Source organism: Manis javanica, chromosome 4 (genome assembly GCF_040802235.1).
Source record: "Manis javanica isolate MJ-LG chromosome 4, MJ_LKY, whole genome shotgun sequence".
NCBI classification, from domain to species: domain Eukaryota; kingdom Metazoa; phylum Chordata; class Mammalia; order Pholidota; family Manidae; genus Manis; species Manis javanica.
The window spans coordinates 123,428,819-123,456,041 of NC_133159.1; the positions used below are offsets into that span (position 1 = coordinate 123,428,819).

The 27,223-nt window shown below is 50.5% G+C and overlaps 1 protein-coding gene across 1 annotated transcript; it reads left to right on the plus strand.

Annotated features, from left to right (window-relative positions):
• Window positions 1–7,813: 7,813 nt before the first annotated feature.
• PIRT (phosphoinositide interacting regulator of transient receptor potential channels) lies at window positions 7,814–24,813 on the plus strand. The gene is made up of 2 exons (XM_017653134.3): window positions 7,814–7,927; window positions 18,373–24,813. Exon 2 carries the CDS (start codon window positions 18,515–18,517, stop codon window positions 18,926–18,928), a length of 414 nt encoding a protein of 137 aa, XP_017508623.1. The 5' UTR covers window positions 7,814–7,927; window positions 18,373–18,514; the 3' UTR covers window positions 18,929–24,813.
• Window positions 24,814–27,223: the final 2,410 nt, after the last annotated feature.

Here is a 27,223-nt window from a genome sequence, read left to right on the forward strand (position 1 = left end):
TAAATTTCAGACCAACAGGGATCAAGAGTCATCAAAGTACCCCCACTACTGATGTGGCCCCTTCCATGTGGTGTGTTCACTGTTGTTCTTTCTTAGAACCCACCTGGGCTGGTTCTCAGGCCCTGCCTACTGAAAAGCCAGTATGGACAAGAACAAAAGGGTGCATCACCTTTTGTTGATGAGTGAGTTAAGAAAAAAGTCTTAAGAGGAGAAAGGCCTCTCCACCACCCACTGCCATCTGCATCACTGCACCAGCCCCACACCCAGCAATGGTAAAGGATTCCCTGGCTGAGAGGACAGAAGAGAATCAGGAGGATCATTAGCTTGCTCAGGCTGCCATAGCAAAACACCGTGGCCGGAGACCTAAACACCAGACTGGTTTTCTCACAGCTCTGGAGTCTGGAAGTCCAAGATCAAGGTGTTTACAGGAATGTCTTCTAGAAGCTTCCATCCTTAGCTTGCAGAAGGCTGCTTTCTCTGTGTCCTCACGTGGCCTTTCCTCTGTGAATATGTGCTCCTGGTGTCTCATCCTCTTCATATAAGGACACCGATCCTATTAGATTAGGGCTCCATCCTTACGACTTCAGTAACCTTACTTACGTTCCTAGAGGCCCCGTCTCCAAATACAGTCACATTGGAGGTTAGGGTTTCAACACAGGAACTGGGGTGGGGGGTACAGTTCAGTCCATAACCGGGGATAAAGAATGAAAACAACAGACACTGATGATTTCTGGAGAAGGGGACTATGCACCCCTGTGTGGCTGGAGGCCCATGGTGATGAATAACTTAGCTGTATTGGGGAAGAAATCATAGCAGGAAAGGATGCAATCCTTCCCTTATGCGGAGCTCCAGAAAAGAGGCAGGGAGTTGACCAGCTGCTAATGAGAGGTGGTTGTATGTGTATCTACAGAAATACCACCTTGACTGGCTACTAAGCAATTCTTTGTGCCCCAAGGCTGTAGCAAGCAGTAGGATTTCTGAGGACCCAAGAGGGGAGTAGAGGTTGAGGTGAGGTCCTCAGCCCAACAAGGGCATGAAGGTGAAACCAGCAGAGGCTTAGCAGTGACCTGCTCGGGAGCAGTGATACGGATTACTTGAAGACCAGATGTCCCTTCTCCTGGCACGGCATCCCCCAAACTCAGAGAAACCCGGAAAAAAAAGTGGAGGAGAAAACCAAATTGACTGAAGTTTCTGTCCCCCAAACACAACAGTTGTTCAATATAGAAATCAAATTATTAAAAAAAAAATAGAAAGACAATGATAGTTCTGGCTTCCATGGATGACCTGAGATCCAAGCCCATGCCACTGATTTAGAGCAGGTCACAGACAGTCCTCAATATCCCAATGCTGAGGCCTAATTATGGTCCCATCCTACTTGCCCAAGACACAGGAAGGCACTGCCATTTAGCAAGAGAGCCTGAGACACAATATAAATTTTAACAGTTTAAATATTAACAGGAGAATTGCTTAAACACATTAGATAGAATTTATTTGGGATCCTTTCCAAGTCCACCAAGGAACATTAGTCAGCAGGCAATAGAAAATCATGGAGGGTCATTGCCCATGACTTAAGAACAAATACTTCCTTGAGAGAGTGAAAAAATTGGCTATACACTGGAAGGAAATTTTGAAAATCCAGCAAAGGACTTGTACCCAGAATATATAAAGAGATATCAAAACTGAACAATAAGAAGCCAAACTATCCAGTTTAAAAATGGGTGGAGGACATCAACAGACACTTCATCGAAGAGGATATAAAGTAACCACATGAGAAGTCATCAACATCATTAGCCATGAGGGAATGTAAAATAAAGATGAACTAGCACTGCACATCTCTTCGGCTAAAATCAAGGGAAGGAAAGCCCTGATCATACCAAGTGCTGATGAGGATGCCAAGCAATGGGCGATCTCATGCTTTGCTGGTGGGAAAATGAAAATGGTACAGCTACCCTGGAAAACAGCTTAGTGTTTATAACATTAATTACACATTCACCATATGACCCAGAAGTCCCACTCCTAGAGAAAAGAAAACTTACATTAATCAAAAAACCTAGAAATGTTTCTAGCAGCTCTGCTCATAATTGCCAAACAATGGAAACAACTCAAATGCCCTTGAACTGGTGAATAGGTAAACTGTGCATCCATCCAGGGGAATAGTACTCAGCAATACAAAGGACAGACTATTGACACATGCAACACGTAATCCTGTGCTCTCTCAAACTGAGAGTAGTTATCTACAAACACGCACATGCCTTTTGTTGATGGAGCTGTGGGAGTGACCCCCTAGCAGCCTGGAGGCCTAGATGGACCAGGGACAAAAGGAGGTATACCCAGCGGCAGCAAAGAGGGAAGGTTCATGGGAGACTGGCCAATTCATGAGCTGTCTCATCAAATACGCTAGGGCGACGAGACTCCTGAAGGACAAGGGCAAAGGACTGGATCCTTCTGTCATCTGTTGACAGCTGTTCACCTGTCTGTTTCTCCCACTGGACTGTCAGGCCCCAGAGGGCAAGGACAGGGTCATAAACACCTTTGAATCACCAATATGTCTAGTTGGCACAGAGCAGGTAGTCAAACTGTTGAATTTTTTAAAAAGGAGAGAAGGAAGCTATGTCAAATACCTTTGCAAAGTATAGCTGAGAGGTATACATGCTTTACTTTTCAGAGTTTTGAGGAAAGTATGGCACATATAGTAGGAAATGGGCTGGAAATTGAGGATTGGAAATGAGGTTCATAGCACTTGAGGTCACTGCACACCTACAGTGGGTCCTTGTGACATGGTGAGGGAAGACAGTGGCCACAGGAGCCGGGTGGGCTGGCACAGAGCCTAGCTCTCACAGCACCAAGCCCTGGGCCAAGGAGGATCTCAAGAATGGCAATGCAGGGTGGGATCAGGAGCATACTGGGACAGCCCCAGGTAGGCCGGCAACCACTTGTCAGGATGCTTTGATTGACTACAGCTTCTTCATCTGGAAACTTGATGTGAGGATCTTGGCTCCTTTTCTTGTATGAATCCAAGTGTCTAAGAAAGATCTGTGGTCCAAGTGGTTTCACACTTCAGAGTTTTCAGTAAGCTGCAGCTTTGCTACTGCACCTCACTGTGGCCCTCCTGCACTGACAGATCACAAGCGACACTAAGGTCTTCCCAGACTGCCTCCAGGGCTGTCACCTCTCTCCCAGACGCCTCCCTGCCTCATTCACCTGGTGACTGGAGATGAGGTGCGCAGGTACTAAGGAGGTCAGAGGACAGAGGCTTAAACCCCTGGGGCTGCCCCTGGCCTCACAGAGCGAGTCCTGGGCCCAAAGCTTGGGAAGAGATGACTCACCTCTTTCTTGCCTCTGGCCTGCTGGAAAGGCTACTTTGAGAACCCAGGTGAGGTGCCAGCAAATTAAGAGACTCCCATAAAGGGGCCAGAATCACCAGAACCCCTTCAAGGGAAGGGAGCTCAGGCTACCCTCAGACTTCCAGAACATTGATGGTGTTCGTTTGCTCTCTCTGTTTTTTACTCCCTGAGAATCTGTATTGAAGAGTTTCTCCTCCTGGATTGGAACTGTTGGTTTCGTGGCCTTTCTTTTGCCACATAAATTGTACAGTTCATCGAGGTCATCTCTTTATTTCCAGGGCCCAGTCTGAAATGTGCCTGGCATGTAACAGATCCACAATAAATATTTGATGAAGTGATGAATACATGAAACGTTTAAATTATGCAAGAGCTAGGAAGTAGTAGTTCTTCGAAAATTTGAAACTGAGGCGACTGTTTTGGTGAGGTGGTAGCATTGTGAAGGTGACTTCTCCAAGGTCAAGTCCCGGCGGGAGCAGGACTGCTGGAAGGATGCCCAGGGATCACGGACTTCCAACAGCAGCAGTACCCAAAATGACCACTAGATGGCAGCAGCACCCAAGGAGCAGCCGCTTCCGCCCTCTGACCACACCCCCCGCCCCCGGCCGGCCCGCTCCAGTCCAGCCCTACCAGCGAGTCCGACCACCTGCGCTGGGCAGGTCCTGGCAGGTACTGATTTCCTTGGGAACCTCCAACCACCCAAAGAAGACGCCCCCGACTCTCTCTTCTGTAAACTCTACAGCCCCTTCCTCCTTCGTGTTCCCAGCATCCCATCACACATCATTAAATTCCTGTGGCCTCGGTGGCGCACCGGAGTCCCCGGGCAGGACCCGGGCCGGCTGCTTCTCCCCTGATGTGCCCTGAGAGAGACAGGTATCTCCCTGAGGGTCCCTCAAGGGAACTGACCGTCTTGGGAACTCATGTATGTGGTGCAGAAGCAGACAAGGAAGCAGACAGACAGATGAAGAAGAAAGAAAATCTCCAGGCCTTGTGGTTAGTAGGGAGATGTCTGACCCACCGGAGAGGCCGGCTAGGGAGCCACCCCTACGTAACTGAGTTTCTCTAGAGGACCAAGGGGCCGGACCAGCAGAGTTAGGGCCGCAGAGGCCTGTCTCCAAGGCGTGACAGCCTGATGGGAAAGGAAAGCAGCAAAGATTGACATGGGAGGAGAACGGGGAGGTGGGGCCCCTCCCTGGGAGGCTGCCTGATTCCAGTCATTGCTTTGCATCATCTTCCTGGGTCCTGAAGACAAACGGCTTCTCAAAGGCCTTAAAAGGAGCATACGGCCTGGTGGGCGCAGGTGGCCTCCTCTCTCCCTCCTGCACCCCAGCTGGAGCCCCTGCCTCTGATCCTGCCTCCCCCTGTCTTCTCGCTTTTCCCTCGGGCACAGTCCAGGACGGAGGCATCACTGGGGTGGAAGCAGGGACCCCTTCTGAGCACATTCCCCGGTCCCCAGCCCAGGCACCCCCGCCAGGTTAGAAGCTAGCTCACTCTCTGGACCCCTGTGGGTGGCAGACACCCTGGGCTCCATGGAGACTCCTGCGCGGAGAGACCGCCTCCGAGGAGAACTCGAAGCTCCGCCGTTCCTGTGGGGGGCCCCTGTGCATAAATCCCCACGACTGGACGTGAGAGGCAGAGAAAGGAGGACGAAAGGAGTCTTCAGTCTTGCTGTGAACCAACGGTACAGCTGAGAGGCATACATAAAACGTGGTCCATCATGGAGCTACCGTGAGTACTAAACGGCAGGCAGGCAAAGGGCCTCTATAAATTGTCAGGTAGCTTGTGAACATCCCCTTAGCCATTTATTCCACACCACCTGGAAAGCCTTTCTGGGCCAAGCACTGATCCCAGGGTGCAGCAGAAATCAAGATGCAGCCCCTGCAGAAGAGAGGAAAGTGCTGCGTGACACCATGAGCAAGCAGAAGCAGCCAGCCCAGGCCAGAATGTGGGAGTTCTTTCAAGTAGACAACCTGGTAGTTTCTCTAACCACATGGTGTGAGCAGAGCAGGGGTGTCTCCTACAGAGGAAAGAATTGGGAGACCCAGCTCCTTAGAGTAAGGGCTGGCATGTGTTAGGATCCTGCTTCATGGAAACCTGCCCATAAAAATATGTTTTGAGACAATGTGACTACAGCAGGGGTATTAACATGAAGGCGTGCTTAAGGTTCATGTGTGATTATGATGGCCTTGTGGGTATTGTTCTTACAAAAGAGGTAGAAAGGAAGGAAGTCCTTATCCATTAAAGATACACATCTCCATTTGCAAAAAGTAACTAAAGAAGAGACACCTGGAGTCTGCTCTAAAAAAGAAAAACACTGTAGGAGGGAGACAAGTAAAAAAGAATGAGCATTCACTGCGATTGTTGAACTGGCCTGCAGAGACAGGAGGGTCCCTTAGATAATAGATTTTTCTATTTTTGTGTATATTAACATTTCCCATGATAACTTTTTTTTATGATTTATTCAAAAAAGCATTCCAAGGAAGCCCAGGCCTGCTTTCTGTCCTTTCAGTGCCACAGCCAGAGCAGCAGCCCTTCCTCCCGAGACATATGGAGTCGCTGCCCAGGGACGAGGCTGGCTTCGTGGCTGCCTCCTCTGTCCTGCTTCAGAGGAGCCTACAGTCAGCACAGCTTCTGCCACCCATGCTGTCCCCTGGCCCAGATCCTCCCTAGTTTGAACATACCCTCATATATGTGAACATGTGTATATTACATACATCCACTATGTATACACTGTGTTCACTACACACTTGCTATGTGCATTTTCTTACCCAGTCCTCACAAAGGCCCTCTGAGGCAGCAATTATCACAGGCACTTAATAAATGAAGAAATTAAGGCTCAGAGAGGCTAAATAATTTGGCCAGTTCAACAATCCCCAAGAAATGCTTTTCTTTTTCATTTGTCTCCCTCCTATATTGTTTTTCTTTTTTAGTATTTCATAAATTAAGGCTCAGAGAGGCTACCCAATATAAGGGTAGCAGTACACCCGCTTACCTATCTTGCAGGGTCATATGGTGGAATAAATGAATTGTTATACATATCAAGTACTTAGACCAGTGCCTTATGTGGAGGAAGTGCTAGATAAGGCTTTGTCTGGTGGAGGGCTGTTCCCACACCACACAGCCACACCGTGCAGAAGCCGGGGGCGTGCAAGGAAGACTAGACGTCTGAACTAAGGAAAACAATTAGTGATTTGATAATTTGCATTGGAAGTTAAGTCACACCAGGGTTTCTTCATGAGCGCAGCCATTTGGTTTGAGTATAAAGGCAGAGGCATCCACAGCTGAGCTAGCAACATCCTCAAAGCCCTCAAGTATGGTTCCCCTGGACACTCACTGAGCACGGAATGCTCCGCTTTCCCAGAGAAAAACGCTGCTCAGCCTGATCCTCCTCACCGCAGCTCAGCGGACAGGCTGCGTCTCATACTGGCTGTGTGTCTAGCCATTTATCACACACCAACTCTTCAGAGCCTTCCCAGGCTGGAAATTTCCTGTTTGTTTCACAGGAACAGAAATCAAGATGCCAGAGGCAGGCGAACCTCACTTTCGCCCCTGCCTTCTGCTTCCCTGGGTCTCTCCTGGGAGGGCCTCCCCTACGGGCCACAGAGAACCCTCAGCCCATGTCCAGTTACCCGTGGCAAGGCCCCTCCCTCACCCAGCGAGAAACAAAGGCTTCTTGAGCTCTCAGGTTTGAGGAGAAGGGTGGGGCCAGTCCAGCTGTTGGGCTCTTGGGCAGTTTTGTTGGCCCCTGGGTGCCCCTTGGCATCCTGAGGGTGGGCAGCTCAGCCCTCACACCTGCCTCTGGGAGCATAATTTCATGACCATTTACAGAGGTGGAAGCCCCTTCCCCACCATTGCAATGGTTTTCATCATTCTCCTCTTACCATAACAGGAAAAGCCTCAGGGATGTAGTCGGGCAAGACAGGAGAAGCAAGGGGGAGCACGTGCCCCCAGTCCCCTGGGGTAAGGAGGACCGGCACACCCATCCCACCTTCTGCTGGGTTCCTGACGTCTGGTCACATGTGTTGCCCACCCACAGACCTTGGGAGCCTTCAAGGGCACCCGCGTCATCTTGGGACTGGAGGTGCTAAGTAAATCTGCACACGCACTCCCTGACACCCAAAGCCAACCCAGCCCCCTATCTCTTCGGCAAGGCCTGTGCTGGGCAGAGCTGGGGAGTCTGAACAGTCCGCCCTTGGATAGCCCATCACAACCGCTGTCATCATTGCCCATTCCACCAGCCACCCACCCAGGTGCTCAGCGGTCCAAGCCTGGGTCAGGAGAACCAGCCTAATGCAAGTCTCCACCCAAACTTGAAGACAGCCTGCAGAGAAGCTTCATTAATTTTTCACAAGATTCATCTAACAGTGGCTGAGCAGAGCTGAAACACAGCCTGGTTACAAGTGTGTGTGCCGTCAGCCCACAAAGGGTTAACCCATTAGCCTGTATCCTGTGAGCTCACCCCTCTGAGCCTGCTCAGTGGCTGGGATTCACTGCACACAGGCTCCTCTTTGGGGCCCAGGAGGCTTTCTCTGGCTGGGATGAAGAACTTGAACAGAAACTCATTGCCGGCTTCCTCCCCGTGCAAGGTGTGTATGGTCCCCGGACCCCATCCTCCCCTGGGACATCGAGGACAGTAAGTAAGGAGGGGATCTGTCCTCTCTGCTCTTCCTTCCATCTCCCTGGAGGAAGGAGGTGGTTTTAAGTTTGCTTTAGAGTGTGTTGAGTCTCTGAAATATAGCTGGAAGGTGAAGAGACGGGGACTGTGCCTTGGGAGGGGTGAACCAGCCCCCAGTGGGCTGGAGGGGACTGCCCAGGGAGGCCCTCCCATGGTGCCGGGCGGGAGGGGCCACCCCTGATATGTGCCTGGGAGGCTGTGGGCAGTGGGCTGCTCCAGCCCTGTGTGGAGAGCATCGAGCCTTCACCCTCAGCAGTCAGTGAGGAAGGGCCGGGTAGGAACCACATTCCCAAACCAGGGCAGAGGCAGGAGCCGGAAAGCCAGGCAGTGAAGTGCAAGGCTACCCCAGACCCCAGAGTGAAGGGTGGGGCCTCAGACCCAGACTGTCTTCCAGGGCATCTAGGATCAGACCTCGGCATCTGCTGAGCCCTCCCTGCTGCAGGTGTGGCAGGTGTCCCAGGCAGGTACCAGGAAAACAAGGGTCAGGACACTGGGAGTGGCAGGTTCATCCAGAAGAGGGACAGGCAGGCACATATAAGCAGGGACAAAAACATGTAGGGTGAACACATGCCATGGAACGACACATCCGAGTAAAGGCAGACATTACCACCTCTACTATTTTTCCACCGCGTTACTGGGCCGGGCCTGGGTGTTGGCCGTGTGGCATGAGGAGGGCGGTGAGTGACACTGTTTAGGTTAGGTGTGACCTTTGGGGAACTTTCCTTCATAGAAGTGCTGTGAACAGGTGACAGATGTGTGGCTGTGCCTGGTGACAGCAGCAGAGTATTCAGAAACAGTCTGGCCTCTACTTTGTCAGCTCTGGCACTGGGCCCCACTCACCTTATCAGAGCGAAGGGGTCACCCACTGAATATCTTGCTGCAGGACTGGAGCGACTGGGATTGACAGCTGTGCGGGGCATTGATGGGGTCTCCCGGGGGAGAGCAAGGCCCTCCCCCCTCAGGAATTTCCAAAAATAAACCCACACTTGGGTCTTTTTCAGGAATAAATGATTTCTGCCACTTGCCTTTAGCCACCTGCCCTCTCCTCTTCTCTCACCAGAGGACCCTGTCCCCTGATGGGTCCCCAGCTGTGAGGCAGTGTGTGCCCCTGTCTGTCTCTGCTTTTGGTCCTTGCAATTCCCAAAATAGCCCAGCTCCTATCGTGGGAGAGAAGCTTGGAAAGAGACAGATAACTCCAGGCCGAAGCCCCCAGGGCCTCCTATTAGGATTGCCAGATATATTACAAGGATACCCAGTTAAATTCAAATTTCTCATATCCAAAACAAGTTTTTGATATAATTATGTCCTGTGCAATATTTAGAACATTCTTAAGCAACAAAAGCATTCGTTGTTCATCTGAAATTCAAATTTAACTGGGCATCTTGTCCTTCTATTGGCTAAATCTGGCAACCTTTTAATATTGACCGTGTTTCAGCACATTCGCAGGAGAGCAGGGCCAGGAGGGCTGGGGAGCTAAAAGGAAAAGATGTGCAGGATGGGGGTGGTCAGATGCCAAGGAGGCCAGTGAAGAAAGGGGGTCAAGTAGGGCTCCATGCTGAGAAAGCTCGGTGCAGTACATAAAGGACCAGGATTTGGAGCCAGGCACCTCTGAGCCTCAGTTTCCTTATCTGTAAAACAGGGATGGTAATGATAGGGCCTCCCTCGAAGAGCTGGGCAGATGGGACCCTCCAGGTGAAGAAAGCGGCAGGTACCAGGCTCTCTATGCTCCACTGGGTGATAGAGGTGTAACTTTGTGTGCCCACCGGTCACAGACTTCTTGCTGCTGCGCGGGCCCAGCTCAGGCTCCCAGTCACAGCCCCTCCAGCAGTGCTCGGCCTAACCCCTCACCCAAGGCAGTTCTGTTCACTGCCCAGCCCCATATTCAGTGCCCTGTCCACACTGTCCCACCAATTTAAAAAGAAAATCAGAACCATCCCAAAGAGGATCACAATAGACTCGAAACCAGGCTCAGAAGCCAGACAGGCTCCAAAACCCCTTCTGGTCCTGGCTCACTGCTCACCTGCAAAGTAACTTGGGGGAAGTCACTTAACCTCTCTGATCCTCAGTTTCCTTGCCCCCAAAATGAAGTAGTAATTGTCCCTCAGTGACTCATCAGCATGGCTCCAAACACCTCATCCAGGTCTGATGCATGGAGGTTGCTGTTGTACCCAAGTACCCCTCCTCGACCCCCAGCCCCAGCACACTGCTGCTTTGCCTTATGAGATGCGGCCCAGGGTATCCGGGGACTTCAGGAACGTCAGGCAGCAGAAGGCACCCAGGCTTGGCAAGGCATCAGCCCCTTGGAGGCCAAGGCGGGGCTGGGGTGGGGAACCATCAGCCCGTGGTGCCTTGCCCCTCACGGCTGCCTCTGTGGCCCCCTCGTTAGCCAGCCCCATCCTACCACCCTGGCTCTGATAAAGAAGCAGAATGTTGACAACTGAGTGGGAGAGGACAGAACGGTGAACTCGATATTGCAGTGCTATGCTGGTCAGGTTCTAACCCACCATAGCCCCAGGCAGAAACTGGAAAGCAAGCAGATCCACAGGGTAAGCTCTGCTTCACGAACAACCCGCCAAGTTCTTCTCCCCCCACAGCCCCACTATCCACTGAGTCATGTACCAAGTGTTCCCTGAGCCCCTTGCCTCAGCCAAGCCCTGAGCTGCCTGCTGGAAAGCAGAGGAAGTTGAGGAAATCTGACCTCCTGCCCCGCAAGGAGTCTGGGCGGCAGTGACAAGCTTCCAGTCCTGAAAGTGCAGACGTGTACCTGGTCACCTGTATGGGAGTAATTCACTTGTTTCATGTGCACCTGCCGTTCCCGTGAACTGGTCCATTGACACTCGGGAATCTCCTGGAGGGAAAAGTGTTTGGTCCTTATTATCGTGGACAGTCAGCAGCTTGCATAATCCACATGTACCACCAAAACATCTGCTGGGGGATGAATCTACAAGTGCATGAGGAAATGCCAAATTTTTCCTGCCAGTTTTCCACACTCTCATTTGAGACATCTCTGCTTCATCTGTCAGAGACACCCCTGAGCGAGGAGGTGTCCATGTCTCAGACTGCTTTGCGGAGAGGCAGCCAGTCTTAGTCGTTTCTGTAACTCCATGTCCCACAGAGGCTGGCATATGAGAGTTGCTTCAGAAGTGTTTGTCCCATCGCTGGTGCATACTGTTAGCTAAGCATTGTTTACCAACCTGGGAAATACAAGGTCAGAAGCCAAAGGCTGAAAAGATGCATGTGGGCAGGGTCTCCCAGTAAGTGGACAATTACAAACACATGGTAGATAAGCAGGCCAGCTCTAACAAGACTGAGCTCATGTCCCTCCCCTCCAGACAAGCACATTCAGCCAATCAGTCCTTGCTCTGTCCAGGGCCTCTTGGCCCCCTGAAAGCCTGTGTTTTCCTTCAATAGATGGTATCTTTCCAGAGACAAGGTGGAAAAGGTAAAATTCTTGTTTTCTCTCTTCTTTTCTCTCCCTATTTCCCCACCTCCATCTTCATCTCCATCTCCTTCTCCATCCCCACCCCCACCTCCACCCCCATCTCTATCTCCACCCCCACCTCCATTCCCATCCCCATCCCCACCTCCATCCCCCCCCCCCCTCCCTCCCCCCTTCCCTCCCCCCCCCCCCCCCACCTCCATCTCCATCCCCATCTCCACCTCCTGTCCCCAGCTCCCATTTTCCCCAAATAACACCTTCCCCTCTTTTCAGAATCTCCCCTTCCCCAGAACCAGTTATATAGTCTCTCCCATCAGAACCAGGTGATTCCCTTACCACACAGATCTCCCTTTCACATCTCCACCCTATTCTGGGGTCACCTCATCCCTGCCCACAACTCCTGTTTTCCAGGATAACATGTTTCCTGCCCACACCTCTATTCTAGACCCCCATGTTTCATTACATGGCTTCAACTATTATCAACATTCTGTCATTCTTGGGGTAGCTATACTTCCACCTGCTCCCCGCCCTGACCCACTCAATTATTATTAAGGTCTTTACAGTTATTTTTGTGTGTGTGTAGTATAATTTACACACATGGGAGTGCCCAAATCTTAGTGTATCTTATGGACAGTAGATCCCCAATGTGACCCACACCAATACCATAGGATAGAACATTTACATCCACCCCAGAAAATACGTTAGTTTCTTCCCACCCCCCCAACCACTGTTTTAAGTTTCATCACTTAGGTTAGTTCTTAGAAGGTTCTAGAAAGTCACATAAATGGTAACATACTATATATGTAGTCTTTTATATCTGACTTCTTTCACTAGCATGTCTATGAGACTCATGTGTGCTGTGTATGTATCAGAAGTGTGTTTCATTTTATGGCTTAGTAGTATTCCACTGTGTGAATGTACAGTGATATGTTTATCTTTTCTTCTGTTCATGGACATTTGGATTGCTTTCTGATTTGGGCTGTTCTGAATATCCTTAAACAAGTCTTTCATGGACATATGTTTTCATTTCTCTTGGACAAATCCTTAGGTGTGGAATTGCTGGCTCAAAGGGTAAGCATGTAACTGAATAAGAAACTACCAAACCTTTTTCCAAAGTGGTTGTGCCGTTTCACAGTTCCACAGCTGTAGTTGTTCCACAATTTACCAACATTCTTGTTCATTTGCTTTTCTTCCTTTGTAGTGGTCTGTTTAAATCTTTTGCCCATTTTTGAATTTGGGCTGTTTTTGTTTTTATTAATCAGATATAGCAGTTCTTTGTATATTCCAATACAAACCCTTTAGCAGATACATGTTTTGCAAAAGTTTCCTCCCAGTACTTAGCTTGCTTCTCTATTTTCTTCTCTGGGGCTTTTAATGAGCAGGAGTTTTAAGTTATAATGGAGTCTAATTTATTGATTTTCTTTTCTTCCTTGATTATTGTCTTCTCTGTCCTGTCTAAGAAATTTTGCCTGCCTCCAGGTCACAAAAATGTTCATGTATATTTTCTCCTAAAAGCTTTACAGCTTTAGCTTTGATGTTCAGGTTATGTCCATTATCCATCTCAAATTAATTTTTTGTTGATAGTGTGAGGTGGGATCAAGTTTCATTCTTCTCCATATGAAGAGCCAGCTGTTCCAGCACCATTTGTTGAAATGACTGTCCTTTTCCCACTGAATTGCTTTGGTGACTTTGAAGAATCAATTATCCTCAGTTATCTGACTTGCTGGGCTGGTTGTTAGAGATAGTGGTCTAACTTCCTAAAAGTCTGATTTACGGATTATAGGGGGGCTTCCTGGGCTGGTTACTGTGGATAATAGGATGGTTTCTTGAGCTGGTTGCTACAGATTGTGGGTCAGAGTTCTATTTTTATACCTGGTCTGGCCATTGCCCACCTGTATATTCAATTTCTTATTTATTATAAACATTGTCAAACATACATAAAAGTAGGGATAGTAATATAATGAACATCCATCACCTAGATCTAATAACTTTTAGCATTTTGTTATATTTGATGTGGAGTCTGATAATTTCATGGGAATCATGGCATCACACTTCTTCCCTGTACATTGTCTCGTATCTATAGAGACGTTCCCTTTTGTATCCACAATATCATTATCTTACAGATTCGAATCTTAAATCTTTAGTGTCATCCGACCCAAATTCAACCTCCCTACAGTTATCCCCAATGTGTTTGAATACTTGGCTCTAAGCAGACTCCAAGGAAAGGAACATATTGCATTTAGCTGTATCTTTTAATTATCTTTGTTTAAACATTTTCTTGGTGTTTAACATACACCCAGAAAGTGGGCATAGCCTAAGCATACAGCTCCAGCAGAAACCCCAGTGGCCAGAGGAAGAATCAGAACATTACACCCTGAAAGTCTCCATTCTGCGCCCCTTCTAGTCACTGCCCCCACCAAAGGTAAGCACTACCCTAATCTCTAGTAGCATAGATTGTCTTGAATGTTTTTGAATTTTATGTAAATGGAATTTTATGGAAATAGAAGTGTGTCTGGCTGCTCTTGGTGTCCTGTTTGGGGACTCATGCATGTTCACACTAGGGTCATTCTTTCCTGGTCATTGCTGTGTAGTCCCAGACCGTGGTTCCCTCAGCTGGCCTGTGGCCTGCCTGTCCCTAGTCATGTGCTACAATAAGCTTCCACCCTCTAAATCTGCCTCCTGGCACTCCAGCTGTGGCCTCCAAGAGAGACCCACCCCCCTCCTCAAATTGCTGCCCTGAGGGCTGAGCCAATGGTCAAATCTGTGGTTCGTCCAGGAGGCCCCCCTCTGACCTTCTGCTGTCTCCCACACTGGTCCGAACCCTGAGGGCCTCTGCCTTTGTCCACCTCTGGGTTATCGGGAACATTAAGCGAAGGTGAGTGTGTTTGCTTTTTAGGGCTGCTGTAGCAAATTACCTTAGTCCCTGAAACCAACAGTTTACCCTCTCATGGTTGGAACACAGAAGTCCCAAATCAAGGTGTCTGAGAGTTGGTTCCTTCTGGAGGCTCTGAGGGACAATCGGTTCCATGCCTGGCGGCTGCTGGCAACCCTAGCCTCTTGGCTGGGAGAGGCCTGGCTTCAGCCTCTTTCTCAGTCTCCAGGAGGCCTTCCCTTCGGAGTGTCCATCTTCCTCTCCTTTCTCTGATGAGGACACTAATCATTAGACTAGTCTATGGTGCTGACGTCCAGAGAGCCTTAATTACCTCAGCAAAGACTCTTATGCCAAGTACGTCACGTTCTGGGCTTTGCGGGGACAAGTCACTCCACTGCAGGGGTGAGGGAGCTCTGAGGCACACAAACTGAACCCCCTGGAACTGAGCCCAAACCTGAAAGTGGGGTTCTGCTCAAGGGCCCAGCTCCCTGGGTACTCCCCGGCCCCTCAGGGAGCTGCAGCAATGGCCCAGTCTTGGGGCACCTGCTGAGTGCCAGGCGTGTGCTGAGGGGAGGATGAGTAAACCCTGCCCATGCTGAAGCAGTTTGCAGGGTAGGAGGAAGAAGAGAGGAGGGGGGAGGGAGGGGAGGAGGGGAGGGGGAGGGGAAGGAAGAGGGAGGGGGAGGGGGAGGAGGGAGGGGGGAAGGAGGGGAAGGGCGGAGGGCGGGCCGCAGCAGCGGTCCTACACAGGACTGACTGCCCGCTGGGGACACTTGGCAATGTCTAGAGACTTTTTTGGTTATCCTGACTGAATGGGGGTGGAGGGGGCTGCTACTGGCATCTAGAGGGTAGAGGCCCGGATATTACTAAATATTCTGCAGTGTACATGCCAGCCCCTATAATGAAGAATTATTGGGCCCCAAATGTCAATACCCCTGCTGTCAGGAAACCCTAGTTTTCTAGGGGAAAAAATAGAATTTTGAAGGATTTTAATAAAATGTTATAAAACTCACACTGCCCCCTGGATTGGTGATTTTCAGGATACCTGTATTCTCAGAATTCAAGTTTGATGCACCACGTTCGGACCTACCTAAATTAGTTGGTGAAGTCCCATAGCCCAGTTTCTCACTTTACAGAGGAGAACACAGGGACTGAGAAAAAGTCATTGTAAGTCTCACGGCCCTTTCTTGATCGGCTGCCCTGTGCCCCTCAGTGTAGTAGTGTTCTGTGAGATTTGGTAGTCACTACAGCCCAGGGCAGATATCCCATGGTCCTTATTTTACATATGGGGCTAGTAGTTGGGGGCTTAGGTAGCCTGTCCAAGGCCCCACAGCTTGTAGGAGGCAGAGTGGGTTCAGACAGTGGTCCCTCTGATGCCAAAGCCCTGGGTCTTCCCGTCACATGCAGACACTTGAAGTGTGGAGACCCACAGGAGCGACTATACTCATCACCTGCACAGTGTTCATCCCAAGGCTGGACCCTGCCTGCCCCCCCATCTATTTATGGCTGCTCCTGCCCCCCCCCCCCCCCCCCCCCCCCCCCCCCCCCCCCCCCCCCGACCACCTGGTTAAAGGAGGGCGGGAGGCAAGGGGAGAGGGAACAGTGTTGACCTTTGCTCGAGGGAGGAGAACCTGGTCTCTTAGGGCACTGCCTTGAGAATGAAGCCAGGCCTTCCCATCACTATCCCAGGGACCCACCCCTCTTCCCAAGTAAGTCAACTAAATTAAAGCTCCCCATTGTTTGGGATTTCATGGGCCATTACCATTTGGACAGATGATAGATAGATAGAAGACTGCCAAAATAAAAGGGAAGGACACAATTGTAGAGTAAAAATAGTCCTTTAAAGTAAATGAATGTAACATTACGAAAAATTTCCAGCAGTGTTCTTATTTCTCTGTGGTCTAGTGACTCATATACAACTACCTAGCTGCATCATTCCAGATTCAGTGAGAGGTTGCTTTACTGCAGGAAGCCCCAAAGCAAAAAGCTCCACACTGTCCTAGCTGATGAAGAACCCTGGAGACTCATCCAGACCAGTGTGGACTAGCACAAGGAGGTTGCATGGCAAGACCTTGGCCTGAATCCCAACACTACCACACAAAATTGGGGAAGGCTTTCGCCATGCATCTCACTGGGCCTCGGTCTCTGCTATTGTAAAATGGGAATAAATACATGACCTGCTTGCAGGACCAAAGGGCAAGTGTTAGGTGCTTCTAACAAGGCCCGGTTAGTCCCCCGATCCTAGAGGCCAGAAATCCATTGCCCCTGGTGGTGGTTCCTGCCTCTAGTCCCACACTCCCTGTTCACAACACAGTGGCCACCTCACACCCCAGGGGAGCCGGTCCTTCCCTGTCACACCATCTCCAGCATCTGAAGGCGGCACACACTTCTGCCCTGGGTCTACACTGCAAAGTGGTGGAAACGGCTGCCCTATCAAAACATCCACATCAGAAATCGGGCTGCAACAACCAACACCAACTTCCCAGCTAGGATTCCATAAAATGCTTTACAATGCCCTCCTTCCCCCAAGCCCACAGAGGAAAAGGCCACTTCAACAAGACTCCTTCACTCATGCAAATACACCACAGGATGGAAAGAGAAGCCAACACCTGTGTGCCTATACTTACAAAAGCACAGCCTTCATAGTTTTCAAAAGTCTTTGGAAGCAGAGATCTAAATGTTCTCTTTCCAGATGAGTCCGTATGAATGTGAACGTCTACATCCTGAAGGCATGACAATTTACAATCCCTATTTTCCTCCCTGCCAAAGGGCAGAGACCTGTAACTGCTCCTTCTGCAAAATGGGGACATTATACTTTGGAGTGGGTGCAAGCACTGATCCGGTGGTTCAGGCCTGAGCTGTTGCAAGACGTCGAGGGATTAGGCTTGACGGGGATTAGGCTTGAAATTAACATTGTAGGACGTGTTGAAGGAGAGACCATTCCCCAAAGGACCCTCCTATGTGTAGTAGCGCCTTGGTAAAGAAGAGCGGGCAGGTCCCAGAGTGCTGGGGCTTGGGACCCACCAATTCAAACACCATCTCCTTTATCCCAAGCTATCTGTCACCTGGGAGTTTCCAAAAATGCACCCGCCCCCTCCATACTTTGGTCGGACTCCGACCCTAGTTGGGGTGGGGAGGGGGAACCCAGATGACTGGGATGAATAGACCACCTCCCCCAACACACTTCCTGCTGTGGAAGGAAATCTGCCCCACTGCCCCCACAAGGACAGATGTCAGTAAATGCTGATTAGAGCAGGGCCTGAGGGGGCCCGATTTGAAACAGAAGAGATCAGAGTCAGAACCTGGGACACCTGGAGGAGGGGAGGGCGTGGAAGCAAAGGGCAAAAGTCAGTTAATCAAAGGAGGGAAAAAGAGAAAAGGCTTGAGAAAGTGCATGCGCTTTAGGAAAGTGACCCCTGGACTGCCGGGCTCCGCAGAGGAACGCAGGCAGCAATGACCTGCAGCTTCCCTGCCCTATGCTGACAAAGCACGTCAAACCCCGGGCTGCGCTGAAAGATCTCCTCCAGCCCAGATGCAGCCTGGCATTTTAGGAGCAAGAGCTGACCGGGCTCAAATTCAACCCTGGCATTTCCTTACACTGTGATAAATTATCACTAATCGGCAACATGAAAGTATAAAGTTATCAATAATAGGCAAATGATACCATTTATGGAGGGCTTGCAATATGCTAGATTCTGTTTCAATGCAATACCTGTCGTAACTCATTTAACCCTTTTGAAAAGGGTTATCCCCTTTGAGCAGTACTGTTATCCCCATTTTATAGAAAAGAAAGCTGAACTACAGAGACATTAAGTAACTCACTCAAGATCACACAGTGAGAATGGGGTTAAGCCTGAAAATAAGATGTCATTCTGTAAATTTAGCTTTTGTTTGTTTTTAAGGACACCTATATTCCCTATTTTAAATACTAAAAGCAATTGATTCCAACATTATAATATGTATTTCTCATAAGAAAAAACAAAAACGCCAACTTAAGTGGTATCTTATTTATGTGGATCTCATCTGATGTTCCTTTTGGCTTCAGCACAAAATCCCTGTATTGCCCTCCACTGAGAGCCAGGTTGGAGATGGATGCTGAGAACAGGAAAGGCGTATGAGGAGGATTCCTTTGGCTTCGTCTTTGCTGCTCACCATTGTGGACACCTGGTGCCCAGTCCCAAGCAGCCATGGCGACGGCGGCTCTTCCCAATGCCCTGGAGGTCGACGAGAAGTCCCCAGAGTCCAAGGACCTTCTGCCCAGCCAGACAGCCAGCTCCCTGTGCATCAGCTCCAGAAGCGAGTCCGTCTGGACCGCTGCTCCCAGGAGTAACTGGGAGATCTACCGCAAGCCCATCATCGTCATGTCTGTGGGTGGCGCCATCCTCCTCTTCGGTGTGGTCATCACCTGCTTCACCTACATCCAGAGCCTGGATGACAAGCTCCTGAAGGTCCTGAAGATGACAGGGCCTGCCTTTTTGTCCCTGGGACTCATGACGCTCGTGTGTGGGCTGGTGTGGGTGCCCATCATCAAAAAGAAACAGAAGCAGAGACAGAAGTCAATTTTCTTCCAGAGTCTCAAGTCCTTCTTCCTGAATCGCTGATGGCAGCCTCATCCTGTTCTCCCCATTACCCTGCACCTCGACCAGAAAGAGATGTGATGACCATCTCCTTGGTGGTGGGGTTGGCCATCAGAGTGATCCAGGCAAACCCTCTTCCTGGCCCTGTGGGAGAGAGTGAGCTCAGGGCCCCACCCCAGGAGCTGGGGAACATTGTATCTCATGTAGTCTCCTGTTATTACTGACGCTTCCCTCGGATTCTGGCTGCAGCCATCCCTTTCATGGCCCTCATTCCCCACTCCCATGGCTAGGTGTCACTCATCTGACTCTCTGCAAGAGCTATGCACACTGGGAAATGCCTGGGGGTGGGCTGTGCCCCCAGGAGAACCTCATGTTCACATGTCTGAGTGCCTGGAATCCACATTTTGATCCTTCTGGAATCCAAACTGTCCAGCAGGAGTCCTTTGCAGAAGAGAGGGGAGGCTGAGCTCTGACCCATTGGGTTTGCCAGCCCCAGCACCCTTCTTGGGCCCCAATACTGGATTGCATTTCAAGAGACCAGTTGAGTCACAGCATCAAACATTCCAAAGAGTGAACAGTGAAGGGCAGCCAGCCTGGGAGACATACTTCCCAAGCAGGCACATTCCTCCCAGAAATGTTCCTCGGCCAGCTGAGGAAGTTTAATTCCCAATTATATTGTATTTACACCAGAGCCAGTGGGGCTGAGGGATGTAACAGTTTACCCTTGACCTTCTAACCCCTCTCCTCGACTATTCTCACCTCTGAGCTTTCCCCCTACCCCTGCCTCCACACCCAATTCTAAAACAGCATGATGGAAACCTGCAGAGGATTCTGTCAGCTTGTTCTCTCCTTCGCCTCTGTCAGGAATCAAAATCAAGTAAATCACATTCCACATTTGAATGGTCTGTAGGTTTCAAGAGATATAATTTGCTTTAGAAAATCCAACTTCTACTCTCCCTGCCCCCACCCACTGTACAAGCAAATGTGTATTGAGTGCCCTGCTCTGGCCAGGCTCTGGGTCAGGAGCACAACAGACAAGGTCCCTGCTCTCTTTTTCTTTCCAAAGTGAGAGACAGCCAGGCCAACAGGCATTTGATACCCTGTGCTGAGTACTTGATGGGGGAAATGGGGAAGCAGTGTGGGAACATGAAGGGCACAGCCCACCCAGATTTGGGAGAGGACAGAGATTACTGGAGCCTGTGTCATCCAAACTGAGAACAGAAGGAAAGATAAGAGCTAGCACAGAGGTGAAAGGAAAAGCATTTTGGGTAGGGGGAACAGCTTCTGCAAAGGCTCGGGGGCAGGGAGCAGGGGGCACACAGTAAAATCAGGGAGGCAACTGCACAGTCACCTCCTTCGCCTCCCGAATGTGCCGTTCCAGCCCCTCTCTTGGCCTGCTTCCCCAAGTGCCTCAGTGCAGCTTCTCCAGGGGGGTACACCGAGGGCCTCCTAGGGTCTCAGGCAGAGACTGGAAGGGAGTTTCCAGAGAACCCACTGAGCAAAGACCACCCAGGAGGTAAGTACTCTCCAAACCTGGGGCTCCATGTAGCAACTAGAGGCCCTTAGGTGACAGAGGAGGGGTCCCTGTGAGAAAGCTGGCCAGCTGCCCTAGGCCAGGCCAGAGGAAAGCATCTGATGACAAGATGTGCAGGGAGGGCATCCTGCACTAGAATCACCATTGGCTTGAGCTGATGCCCAGCACTCCTCAGCCTCCTGGACCACCTCCCCAGTTACCATGGCAACCTGTCTACCAGGCATCCAGGTATCCCCATCCTTCGTGGTGGCTCCATATGCAGAGTCACAACCTCACCTTGTTCCCTCTGTGTCATAGGGTGTTCCATGGAAGCAGGTACTGTGACATGAGGACGTATGCCTCACCCACCAATGGAGCTTAAATTCTGAGAGCTTGTGGCCTTTGAGCTTCCCCCTGAATGGCATGTCTCTCACTGAGACAGTGTGGTGGGCCCTTAGCCCACCTGTCCCCTGCACACAGGTGGTCAGGACCAATGTGGGAAGTGTTGCAAGTGCCATGTCACTAATTGTAGCTCTAGTGTCTCAAGTGGCAGGGATTGCAGATCATGTCCCTTCGCTGACATGAATGCAGGTTCAATATGGGCCCTATAAATCACTCACATTCCTCGATGCTTTCTTACATGGAGCAAATGGGATGGACTCCCAGCTACTTCGCTGGGAATCCACATGTCCTCTGTCTGATTTCATCTGCCCAAAGCCTGTAGTCCATGGGCCCAGCTAGGAGAAGGGCCCTGTGGCTGCTACTACCTTGTACGTCTTGGTGGAATGAAGTCTGGGGACTTCATCATGACTCCAGTGTCCAGGGTCCGTGCTTGCCTCACAGTCTCCTGCAGTACTTGCCCACAAGCCCTCTCCCCCAGCTAGTTTCTCAGCAAGAAAAATGAGGAAGGGGCTGTGAGGAAAGATCCCCAAGCATCATTTATCTCCACTGGGATGTCCCATAGGAGTGTGGACCCAGGAATATGCCAGCAGATGCTGAGGAGATTTGCCCAAAAGCCAACACTGCATGGAAGCCTGAGGTGTGAATACACCTAGTCTGAGAATGCAGCCCAGGTCAGCATGACATTTCTGGGAAAAAGCATCACCGCCCTGACTCCTTTCATGCCCGTGGATCGGAGAACAGGACCAGCATTCCCGTGTCTGGCTAACTGGATTGCATTACCCCACCCACAGCTATTCTCTTTGGGAGAGTTCAATTTCATCCGTGTCCTAAAGGAGTAGATGTAATGTTGAATTGTATTCTATTTAACAGTGTCTGCTGTGTCTTCATTCTGTTCCACCAGGGACTGCAAGGCTGTGTGCACTGATTCTTCCCTCTAAAATGCACTCCCACCCCATCACCACATGCCCATACTGTCTGAGAGAAAGGGGACAGTGGGGGTTTCATGCATATTTCCTCTGGTGCCTCATAGGAGCTGATGGCCCTCCATTCAGATGCTGATGGGGCAGACAGAGCAGAAGCTCCTGTCTCCATCCTCACAGGTCCATATTGAGACCAAAAAAGAGATATGGAAAAAGAACTTTCTGGAATGATCAGTGTGCTGGGGTCGGTGAGCTGGGTAATGTCCCCAGGAACTCAGGCAAGCAAGCGCAGGAAGTTAGCAGCTTAGCTCCTTCTGCCTTCTGAGCCCCTCTTCCTTTCTCCTGGTCCAGCCTCTTCTCTTCTGCTTCTCTTCGGTCTTAGATTCTGGCCCTGTTCTCCTTGACTCCCCACTCGCCAGGTCCTTGACTTTCTGCTTGCTCCGTCCTTAAAGGAAAACAAAAGAGGATGGTTCTGGGCCTGGACAAGCAGACAGTATTTTGTTTCTCCTTCAATTCCTGCAGCATTGCCCAGTCCTGATGCCCATCCTGTCCTGTCCCACGCCCATCCCTCTGTCACTGTCTCCAGCCCTCGGAGGCCAGAGGGCTCTGGAACACTAAAACCCGGAGCCCCAGCCATGCCCAACAGTGAATGTGGGAAATGGAGCCACCTGAGCGGGAACCTGGTGAAGCTTCTGGGCAACACCAGTGGGGAGCTCTGGGCTTTGCACGGTGGGGGAGGCCCATGAGAAGCGGGCAGGAGGAGAGAGGACCAGGGGCGGCCAGAGAGGACATTCTGGAGTGGTGTCCGAAGAGCAGAGGAAGGGTGCAGGCTGAAATAACGAACACTTCTTAGGTGCTCCCTGCTGGCTGGGCACTGATCTAAGCCCCTTATGCATTAACTCACTTCATCCTTTTCAAAACCCTATTCTGAGGTACTACTGTTGTCACCATCCTCATTCTACACGAGATAAGTGAACCACAGGGATGCCAAGCTAGGATTAAAATCAGACGTCTAGCTCCAGAGCCTGCACCATCACCGCCACCCCATTCAGCTCTCCAAAGGCCTCCAACAGAAGCCACCAGGGTAGCCGTGGTGGGCTCTGGGCCGCAAGGCAGGAAAAGCAGGAGTGGTGTGAGGGTCCGTAGAGAGGCAGGAGAGAAAACCAAGCAGGGGCTCAGATCACCAACCAGGAAAGTGGCCAGGAGCCAGAGGGAGAGGACAAAATGAACTGCCAGCCAGGACAGTTCTCCCCGCACTCTGAGCCTCCTGAGCCAGGCGGCATGCTAGGGGCGTCCACACAGTGAGGGGTCAGAGGCAGAAATGGGCGGTCTCCATCCTCCAGCACTAGGTGACACTCTCGGAGCAAGGTGGCCTTAGCACATCTGTCCTTTGTCCCACAGGCCAGGCTCTTCTGCCGAGCAGCAGGAGGTGGAGCCAGCTGTCACCAGCTATTCCATCTTCACATGACATCACAGCCCAGCTTCATACCCTCCCCCAACCCAGAGGCTCAAGACCACCGCCCACGGAGTGCTCAGAACCAAAGGAGCTGTCAAGAGCCTGTGTCACTCCCCCAGGGAGCCGAGCTGCTGAGCACAAGGGGTGCTGTGGGTGTGTCCCCCACTTTCTCAGAAGACCCTCCCTGCCTCATCAAGCCTGGAGAGAAGTCACTGGTGGGCCTTGGACACTGCTGGACACTGCTGGCCCAGTGGTTACACATCCAAGTCCTACCCACCCCTGGAGCCCTGAGCTTGTGGGCCACACCCAAGGGAGTGGCCAGTTCCTGTCTGAGGTTTCCATCTGTGCAGATGCACACAGCACCAGGAGCTATGCCAGCCGAGCCAGGCCCTGGCACAGAGCAGTCGTCTCCCTCAGGTCTCTGGTGGGGAGGGGGGCTTCTGTGCTTTCCTCTCCCATGGACCACAGGTGCAGGAAGGAGGGGTCCCAGGCCATCTCCCACTCTAGGGCTCCTTCTCCGAGAAGAAAGAAGGCTCAACAAGGGTTGCCCCTGAATGGAGACTCTCCCACTGTCCAGCAGGGCCCTCTGGCAAGACCACCCAGGTGACTGCAAAGGTGAGGAGGAGCAGATGCCAACAGTCTTCCTGATAATTCTGTAGACCGAGTTGGGCTCATCTTCCCACAAGAAAGAAATTTGGGCACAAACGGTCATTTTCCTGTGGGGTGCCTGGCAAGGAGACCCAGAAGAGAGGGAAGCGTGGTTCTCTATGGTAGCAGCTGCCTAACTCATTTGCCAGGCCCCTGGGCCCCCCCTTTCTCTGATCCCCTTCTCAGACACAGTCTCTGGATCTGTCCCTTGGGAGTAGCCACTAGCCGGGCATTTCTATCCCCCAAGCACCGGCCACACACCAGACAGCAGAACTGGGATAAGGTGCTGCAGGCTTGCACTGCAACCTTGGGAAGCATCAGGTTGGTCCCTAGAGCAAGGAGTGGAGGACTCATAGACTGTGGTGTGGTGTGACAGGGACAGAGGGAAGCAGGAGGTGCTGTGAGCGGACAGAGTGGTCCCCGATCCGCCTGGACCCAGTCGACCCTGCGGCCACCTGTAATAGTGCTTTGCTAGGTTTTCACATGGGGGGTGGGAAGGAGGGGCCTGGAACCAGAGGACAGGGACAGGAGGGGACTGGGAGTGGCCTGGTGGTTGCTAGGGAGGCTTGTATGTAAAAAGCCACTCTCCTGTGCTGACGGTCGTGACTCCATTTCACGGTCTTGATTTTCCCTGTTTCCTCTGACACTTTTCTGTCATGCCTTCAAAGATGTGGTAAAGATAGTGCTTTTTGAAGAATATGCTCAAGGGGTCACTTCTAACCACCTCCTCCACAGGTCACTTCTGTCCTGAGTCCCGGCCATCAAAGCATCAGCAGTATTAGTTTGCGCTTCCTGGTCTGTCAGTCTCTCTGAGGCTTCTTCCCTAGACCTCATCTCTCCTAATTCTGGCACCACTGGGAACTATTTCTTCATTAGCAGTGGCTCCAGTTATTCTCCACGTGCTGGTGACTCCCCAAATCCAGCCCCATACGTCTAAATGCATATTGAACGATGTGGTAGCTTCCTATTGCTGCCTCTGCAAAACAAATCATAAATTTAGTAGCTTAAGACAACCAAATTCATTCTTACCATTCTGGAAGTCTGAAGATCAAAATGGATCATGCTGAAATCAAGGTGTCGGTAGTGCTGCAGACCTTCTGGGGGCCTTGGGGGAAGATTTGTTCCTCGCTCCCACAGTTCCTCCAGCAGCTTCTAGAGGCGGCTCACCCCTTAGCTCGCGGCCCTTCCCCCCTCTCCAGAGCCAGCAGTCACATTGTTCTGACCCCGACTTCTGTTGCCTCATCTCCTCTGATTCTGCAACTCCCTTCCACTTATAAGGACCCCTGTGATCATAATGGGGATCATCCAAGGTAGTCTTCCCACGTCCTGTGTGAGTCTGCCAGGGCTGCCGCAACAGTGTCACAGACTGGGCGGCTTAACCCACGGAAATTTGTTTTCTCACAGCTCTAGAGACCAGCAGATCAAGTGGCCCTCAGGGCTGGGCTCTCCTGAGGCCTCTCTACTCTGCACGCAGGTGGTCACTTCTCACTGTCTTCCCCTGGTCTTTCCTCCGTGTGTCTGTGTCCTAATTTCCTCTTCTCATTAGGATGCTGGTCATAACTGGAATAAGGGCCAACAACTTCATTTTAACTCAATTACCTCTTTAAAAACCCTGTCTCCAAATACAGTCACCTTCTACGGCACTAAGGGTTAGCATTGCAACATGAATTTGGGGGGGTCCAATTCACTCCTTAACCTAATCACATTTGCAGATTCCCATTTGCCATATAAGGTAACCTATTTACAAGTGTCAGGGATTAGGACATAGACTTCTTTTGGGAGCCATTATTCTGCCTTGCACAAACACCTTTACCTTAATACCTCCAGCAGCTTAAACTCAACCTGCCCCTAAAGGGAATTCATCCTCCTCCTTTATCCACTGTCTCAGGGAATGAATGATACATCCATTCACCACCATTCAGCAAATTTCCCAAGTCAGAAATCTGGTGTTCTGAGAAAAATGTCATGAACAACTACTTGCCTATCCAACATCGTTTTCCCCATCTTCCTTGGTAATACAATCTCTATGATATTGGAGGCAGCAATACAGCCAGCTAAAATACAATATTCCCCAGCCTCCGTTATGACAAAAGTTGACCAGTGAGATGTATATGGAAATCACTAGGTGGGGGCAAAATAAGCTCTTCATCTGCCAGAAGCTCCTTTCCCTTCTCCCTTCCTTCTTAGAATGCAGACCTGATGGCTGGAGCTGCAGCTGCCACTTCGGGACCTTGAACTAACCTTGAGAATGTAAGCCTTTGCCCAGAAGAGCAGAGCAGAAAGCCAAAAGATTCCTGCAATGCTGATGACATCCAGGGAGCTACTGGACTATATAGCCAATCTCTTACAGTAGATAAAGCCCAAAACTTTATTTAAGTCACCATTGTTTTGGGTCTGCTACTTGCAGGCAAATATAATTCCTACTTAGACAGGTGACAAGTATGAGGAGAGCCATTTTCTTTCTCTAATTGGATGAGATTATTGGATGAGATCCAGAACTGATATACTCAGAACAAAGACTATCTTAAATAAGTTCAAATCAGAGTAATTTATTGGTCCTCCACCTTGAAGCATTCTCTAAGTCCTTAAGGAAGGAGAAAAGGGTGGGGGAATAAGATCAGTGGGAACACAGTGGCACAGACTTCTTGCCCTTCCGTCCCTGAGGCAGCAGGACTTTCCTCAGACTGGGCATCTGGACGGTGGACAGGAGAAAGAGTGGGTTTCACACAGGGCACCCATCTTTCTCTGTGACCTGTGAGGCTGCCCCACCAGGTCTAAGGGCTGAGGCAGGGGTGAGTGGAAGAGGCTGGTAGGAAAGGACTGATTCTATAAAACTGGCACCACTAATGGAAGGAGACACTTAGGTTCTCAGTCCTCTTTCTCCCAGTTTCCTATCTCTGCAGTTGTCAAGGTTAAGGTGACCTGCACTTACCAGACATATAGCATCATGCTTTGGTTGACAGCATGGACTAGAGATGTCTCATCTGGGCTGTTAGCCCACCTGGGCCTTGCCAAGTCTTTGACCCTGAACGACTTACTTCAGTTCTCTGTACCCCCATCTTCACAACTGCCAATGGGGTTATGTAAGACTTTTATATATTAAGCCCTGTATATTACTTATTACTAATATAATTATCTGCATAAGGCAGCCTAGGTAGCATTTGGACATTCCCTGAAATGATTTCACATAAGGAAAGAATATAAGTCTGTATAACTAGGTGTGAGCTGATTAGAAAAAGAGAATTTGTGTGTGTGGGTGGGGGTGGTCACTGTACTGTTCAGTCTGGTGAATGGAAGCCTAATGTCAGCCAATGGTCTTCCTTTCTGTCTGTCTCCCAGTCACCCCCAATCAATCATGGAGGCCTATAATTTCTACCTCC